Source organism: Coregonus clupeaformis, chromosome 2 (genome assembly GCF_020615455.1).
Source record: "Coregonus clupeaformis isolate EN_2021a chromosome 2, ASM2061545v1, whole genome shotgun sequence".
Lineage (NCBI taxonomy): Eukaryota > Metazoa > Chordata > Actinopteri > Salmoniformes > Salmonidae > Coregonus > Coregonus clupeaformis.
In genome coordinates this window covers 9,256,295-9,263,373 of record NC_059193.1, presented here as the reverse complement: position 1 = coordinate 9,263,373, position 7,079 = coordinate 9,256,295, and the positions used below count along the sequence as shown (strand labels likewise).

The window sequence follows — 7,079 nt, the reverse complement described above, 5'->3', positions numbered from 1 at the left end:
AGATATAAACAGCGCAATGTTCAAGGATTCAATGTTTTGTTTAATCGTAGCAAAGAACTTTCTCTGAGTCACCTAAAATAATAACCCAGTTTCCTCATACTCCTCCCCGATAACTAATCCCAAGGTGAGCTATAGTCTGCCTCCCAAATGACACACTATTCCCTTTAAGTGTACTACTTATCACCATTTTGTCTAAAGTAGTGTACCAAATAGGGAATAGGGTTCTATTTGGGATACACATTATATTATTGTACGTTCTGTAATACATCACCCTAGTATACTGAATCAAGACTGTTAATAATACATCTGAGTTTAGGAAACAGCCTCAAGGCTGTTAATAAGACATCTGAGATTAGGAAACAGCCTCAAGGCTGTTAATAAGACATCTGAGATTAGGAAGCAGCCTCAAGGCTGTTAATAAGACATCTTAGTTTAGGAAACAGCCTCAAGGCTGTTAATAAGACATCTTAGTTTAGGAAACAGCCTCAAGGCTGTTAATAAGACATCTGAGATTAGGAAACAGCCTCAAGGCTGTTAATAAGACATCTTAGTTTAGGAAACAGCCTCAAGGCTGTTAATAAGACATCTTAGTTTAGGAAACAGCCTTAAGGCTGTTAATAAGACATCTTAGTTTAGGAAACACCCACTAGGCTGTTAATAAGACATCTGAAGTTAGGAAACCGCCTCAAAGCTGTTAATAAGACATCTGAGTTTCGGAAACAGCCATAAGGCTGTCACTAAGACGTCTTAGTTTAGGAAACAGCCACAAGGCTGTTAATAAGACATCTGAGTTAAGGAAACAGCCACAAGTCTGTTAATAAGACATCTGAGATTAGGAAACAGCTTCAAGGCTGTTAATAAGACATCTGAGTTTAGGAAACAGCCTGAAAGGCTGTTAATAAGACATCAGAGATTAGGAAACAGCCTCAAGGCTAAAGCCTCAGCATCAGACTGTTTACCTTCCTGGTATGGTGGGACTACGAAACAGCTGTGGCATCTCCTTCCCCTGCAGCGCATCTTGGCAGACAGGTCTTGTGGTACCGCTGTTATCAGCTCCAGAGCCAGGTCTGTCCATCAGCCACCCGGGTCTGGATGCCTGTGTCATCTATGTAATATTTGCCTGCGTCTCTATTTGGGCACTGGTTTGGCCTGCTGACTGACGAGGGTGGGTCATCACACAGCTGTTGGCGAGCCCAACCAACAAGGAGCAGAGAGAAAGGGGGGAATAGAGAGAGAGAGAGAGAGAGAGAGAGAGAGAGAGAGAGAGAGAGAGAGAGAGAGAGAGAGAGAGAGAGAGAGAGAGAGAGAGAGAGAGAGAGAGAGAGAGGGAGAGAGAGAGAGAGAGAGTAAGAGAAACTGAGAGGGTAAGTTCTAGCACTCTGCCTCAGAGGTCCTCAGACAGCCGGATGACTTCACTCTGAGGGCGGGGCATCCTCCTAACATGCCCAGCGGCCTGTTATAAAGGCTCCAGGTCAGAGAGAGGCTGCCAATCAGCTCTGGAAGAACAGAGGCAGAGCAGTGAGAGAGAGAGAGAGAGAGAGAGAGAGAGAGAGAGAGAGAGAGAGAGAGAGAGAGAGAGAGAGAGAGAGAGAGAGAGTGAGTGGAGGGTGAGGCATACTGTAGATTAGCCTACTGCTGCTGCGACTGCTGCTCTACCAGAAACAGGGTGACAGCCAGGGAGATAATGCCCCAGAATGTGGTCCTGGATGGGCCAGCCCCCTGGGGCTTCAGGCTCACTGGAGGGAAGGACTTCAACCAGCCCCTGACCATCACCAGGGTGAGTGACCACTGACCGGCCTTAAATGTGATTAATACCATTTAAAAATCTATTCTAAAATTGACTCGTAGCGAGTGTAGAGAAGTAAAAATAGGTGTGATATGATTACATTTTCTGGTGCCTGTTAAAAGCCGAGTGGCAGCATTTTGAACTAACTGTAGACGATGGAGTGATTTCTGACTGAGATATGTATATAAAGAGCTACAGTAATCTAGGCTTGAGGAAATAAAAGCATGTATAACTTTCTCCAGATCAGTGACAAATAAAAGAGTTGACTTTAGCTTTATATATAGATGATAAAAGCAGACTGGACAAGGTGGGGGTCAAATAAAACAACCTCTGATTTCATATCATTGAGCTGGAGGAAGTTGTCAGACATCCAACATTTGATGTCAGCAAGATACTCGTGAAAGGTTTGCTACGCTCGTTTGATCACTTGGTCTGATTGGTAAATAAAGCGGCATGTCATCTGCATAGCAGTGAAACTTAATTTTATAATTACGGATAATGTCACCCATGGGACTCATGTACAGGGAAAAAAGGATGGGGCCCAGAATTGACCCCTGAGGGACACCATATTAAATAAGTGCTGGGGATGAAACTGAACCACCCATGGTCACTGCGAAATGTCTGTCACATAGATAAGACCTGAACCAGTCGAGGGCACTGCCGTAGATTCCCACCCACCTCTCCAGCCTGTTGACAAGAATGTTATGATCAATAGTATCAAACACGACACTGAGATCCCAAAAAACTAGGATAGAGAACTAGGATAGAGCATTCACCGTATTGGCAGCCAACAGAAAGTAATTACTGACTTTCAATAAAGACGTTTCTGTGCTGTGAAGTGATTTGTTGTTCATACTCATACTCAAATAAGCCACCAATTGCTTAAAAACAACTTTTTCTAAAATCTTGGATAAAAAAGGAAGTTTAGAGATGAGGAGGGGTCTAGATTGGGCTTTTTAAGGAGAGGTTGGACCAGAACAGTTTTAAAATAGGCTGGAAAGGAGCCAGAGGTCAGGGAGCTATTTACAATAGACAGAACGATGGGGTCATAAGTAGGCATAACTTATTTTAGTAGTGTAGTAGGGACCATGTCCAAGGTGCAGGGGGAGGTCTTCATATGAGGAACAGTATCAAGGAGGGACTCAAAGGAGCAAAAGGAAGCAGTAGTGTCTCAGAGTAGTTGTCTCAAGTGCCTCTTGACCAGAAACACTGGTATGGGGTTGGCTACTGTCAATCTGGGATCTAATATTTTCAATTTTTTCTGTAGAAAAGAATCGTAAAAACTGTTCACAGAGATCAGGGGATGCAAGCATGTCACTATCCTGAGTGGCGCAGTGGTCTAAGGCACTGCATCGCAGTGCTAACTGTGCCACTAGAGATCCTGGTTCGAATCCAGGCTCTGTCGCAGCCGGCCGCGACCGGGAGACTCATGGGCGGCGCATAATTGGCCCAGGGTAGGGGAGGGAATGGCCGGCAGGGATGTAGCTCAGTTGATAGAGCATGGTGTTTGCAACGCCAGGGTTGTGGGTTTGATTCCCATGGGGGGCCAGTATAAAATAAACAAAAAATAAATTAAAAAATGTATTCACTAACTGTAAGTCGCTCTGGATAAGAACGTCTGCTAAATGACTAAAATGTCACTGTTAAGGGGGCCAAAAACAACACGCTCAATTGTCTTAAACAGAATTTTCAAGTTGTGGCACTTCTCAGAGATCAGGGTACTTTTCAGAGAAGTAGTTAGCATCTTTAACAGCAAAATTGTAATTTCTCATCAGATCCTTCATTACTGTACCTCATAGAATACTTGGAGTTAGCAGGCCTTCCATTTATGTTTAGCCTTTCCAAGTTCCCTTTTTAAGGCACGAGTGTGGTCATTTAACCAAGGTGAGACTGGCAGACAGTCACTTTAAGGCACGAGTCATTTAACCAAGGTGAGACTGGCAGACAGTCACTTTAAGGCACGAGTCATTTAACCAAGGTGAGACTAGCAGACAGTCACTTTAAGGCACGAGTCATTTAACCAAGGTGAGACTGGCAGACAGTCACTTTAAGGCACGAGTCATTTAACCAAGGTGAGACTGGCAGACAGTTTATTCTTGGTTTTAACTGGTGCCACTGAGTCTAAAGTAGCCTGACATTGATTATGTTCGGGAAATCAGCGGTGTGATGACGAAGAACAGGATCATTAGTAGAGGATATAAAAGCATTGGTAAATGTAAAAGCAGTTGTGGAGTTGATGATGCGAGAGCGATCAGGGGCAGTCATTTTTAGGAGAAAGCATTTTAAAAACAATAGTGAGATGGTCAGAGACAAACACATCAATAGTTTCCAAGTGATCAATATTCAGACCATGGGACAGCAGGATATCAACACTATGGCCTTGGTAGTGTGTAGGCCCTGTGGCATGTAGCACAAAGTTCAAGGATTCTAACTCTCCCCAGCTAGTGCATTCTTTGAATAACCCTGTCATATTTAGACATGACCAAAGCTGGTCAGAGAATCCTGCAATGAACAAACTATTAGGTTAATGTTGAGGAGGGCAGTACACTAGAATGTACAAAAGTTGTCTGTTGCTTGTTCAAGCGAACGATAAGACTCTCAAATTAGGAAAATTAGTCAAATGACAGAGGGCTACGTACAGTATATGCTTGTCTCTATGAATGATGGATACCCCCCACCATGACCAGACGGCCTGGATGTCTAGTGAGGCACCATGGAGATCTCCAGTCACACCTGTCACAGCCAGGAGCACATATCCTCTTACCCCTCTGCCCCCTGGAACCCCCTTCGGCCCCCTGGAACCCCCCTTGGCCCCCTGGAACCCCCCTTTGGCCCCCTGGAACCCCCCTTGGCCCCCTGGATCCCCCCTTCGGCCCCCTGGAACCCCCCTTGGCCCCCTGGAACCCCCCTTGGCCCCCTGGAACCCCCCTTCGGCCCCCTGGAACCCCCCTTGGCCCCCCTGGAACCCCCTTCGGCCCCCTGGAACCCCCCTTCGGCCCCCTGGAACCCCCCCCTTTGGCCCCCTGGAACCCCCCTTTGGCCCCCTGGAACCCCCCTTTGGCCCCCTGGAACCCCCCTTTGGCCCCCTGGAACCCCCCTTCGGCCCCCTGGAACCCCCCTTGGCCCCCTGGAACCCCCCTTCGGCCCCCTGGAACCCCCCTTTGGCCCCCTGGATCCCCCCTTTGGCCCCCTGGATCCCCCCTTTGGCCCCCTGGATCCCCCCTTGGCCCCCTGGAACCCCCCTTCGGCCCCCTGGAACCCCCCTTTGGCCCCCTGGAACCCCCCTTTGGCCCCCTGGAACCCCCCTTCGGCCCCCTGGAACCCCCCTTGGCCCCCTGGAACCCCCTTCGGCCCCCTGGAACCCCCCTTGGCCCCCCGTAACCCCCCTCAGGGCCCGGGTCCGTAACGAGCTGCTGAAGGAGTAGATGGGGATAAGACTGAGACTCTTAGCAGACTGTTAGTAGTGTAGGACTGAGACTCTTAGCAGACTGTTAGTAGTGTTGGACTGGAAGAGCCTGGGCTCCTTGACCCAAATTACACCCTATTCTCTTGTAGTGCACTACTTTAGACCAAAAGTAATGCTTTATGTAGGGGATAGTGTGCCATTTGGGACACATGCTTGTAGTGAGTGACTAGAGCTAGGATGAGGGGGTTACAGGTTTACTTAAGAGACATGCAGCAGGCCTTGGAGAATACTTCCTCCAGCATTCCTGCTGACTGTAGATCCTTGAGCTGCACTTTCATATTCTGGCTAATATTTGAAATCTTGTCAGGACTGGTGCTAATGGTATATAATAATAATATGCCATTTAGCAGACGATTAAGCGACTTACAGTCACGTGTGCATACATTTTTACGTATGGGTGGTCCCGGGGATCGAACCCACTACCCTGGCGTTACAAGCGCCATGCTCTACCAATTGAGCTACAGAGGACCACAATAATATAACCCAGCATTGTAACCCAGAGTCATTTGGCCCAATGAAAAGCTGGTTATTTTGCATTCCTCCCTTCAAGCTCATGTCCTTATGACTTAACTGTGCTCCAATGCTACTTCTTGGAGGTTTTGAATGATCATTAGCTGGATAACTTTAACATGAACTATGGGCTAGAAGAGAGCGGTCCAGAGTCAGATCTGACCCATAATGACACAGGCTCCTGCAAACCAGTATGATTTTGTTCCACATCGCTCTGATTAAGACCAGAACCTAAATTCTGATTAAGACCAAAACCAAGCAGAAAGCATATCCATGGCATAGTCATGGTCTGGGAATACAATAGTGATCTACAACTGAGGCCAAATGTGTCTTATCTTAACCATGGTTATTTCAATGATGCCCAATTGTTTCCTCTGCTGATTAGGTTTGTGACGTCTAGCCAACAACAACATTCTGCAATGTTACTGCTCAAGTCCCAGCTGTTATTCTATTAAAACCAACAACCCAACAATCTTGTTGTATTGCTCATACAAAAAGAACTGATAAGCAACGGAAGACCATGCTTATATACTGTAGGGATACATCCCAAATGGCACCCTACTCCTTTTATAGTGTACTACTTTTGACCAGGGCCCATAGGGTTCTGTTAAAAAGTAGTGCACTATGTAGAGAATAGGGTGTCATTTTGGATGTATCTAAGTGTTATAATATGAGCCCCATCTGTCTGAACAGGATTGGTCATAAGGTGCCAGGAATTGTCTGGTAATGATATCTTCATGTGGGTAGCATGTCCTCACTTGTGCAGTGCTCTTCTCTGAGAGGTGTCATCTTTGTCTTTTCACAACGTTCTCAAAGCCATTACTGATGATGCCTACACAGGAAACAGTAGGTGACTAAACTGCAAACAGTCTGCTTCTGCTTGTACTGTGTGCCTGTCTGCTTTTATCTTGTAATCATGTGTGGTTATGACTGCTATGTAATTGTGTTCTGTATGCCTACAGGTTTGAATAGTATGAGTGTTTATGTGATTCTAGAGGATGTGTATTAGTGTGAAACTGAGACTGTGTTTGTGGCTGACCTATTGTAAGCCCCTCCCTCCCGGATGGCTTTTACTTCGTGTCCTGTCATGGTGGTTCCTCTGTGTGAGAGGTGTCATGGCGGTTCCTCTGTGTGAGAGGTGTCATGGCGGTTCCTCTGTGTGAGGGGTGTCATGGCGGTTCCTCTGTGTGAGAGGTGTCATGGTGGTTCCTCTGTGTGAGAGGTGTCATGGCAGTTCCTCTGTGTGAGAGGTGTCATGGCGGTTCCTCTGTGTGAGAGGTGTCATGGCGGTTACTCTGTGTGAGAGGTGTCATGGCG

At 46.7% G+C, this 7,079-nt stretch overlaps 1 protein-coding gene across 2 annotated transcripts in view; it reads left to right on the top strand.

Annotated features, from left to right (window-relative positions):
* The first annotated feature begins 1,524 nt into the window (after positions 1–1,524).
* Positions 1,525–7,079, top strand: part of pdlim3b (PDZ and LIM domain 3b) — a 12,707-nt gene continuing 7,152 nt past the window's right edge. Inside the window, exon 1 of one of the 2 annotated variants that reach the window (XM_041903964.2) lies at positions 1,525–1,777. In XM_041903964.2, coding sequence (XP_041759898.1) covers positions 1,685–1,777 — 93 coding nt within the window. In that variant the 5' untranslated portion in view covers positions 1,525–1,684. The remainder of the gene's footprint in view (positions 1,778–7,079) is intronic. The other variant, XM_041903957.2, reaches the window with a different exon arrangement.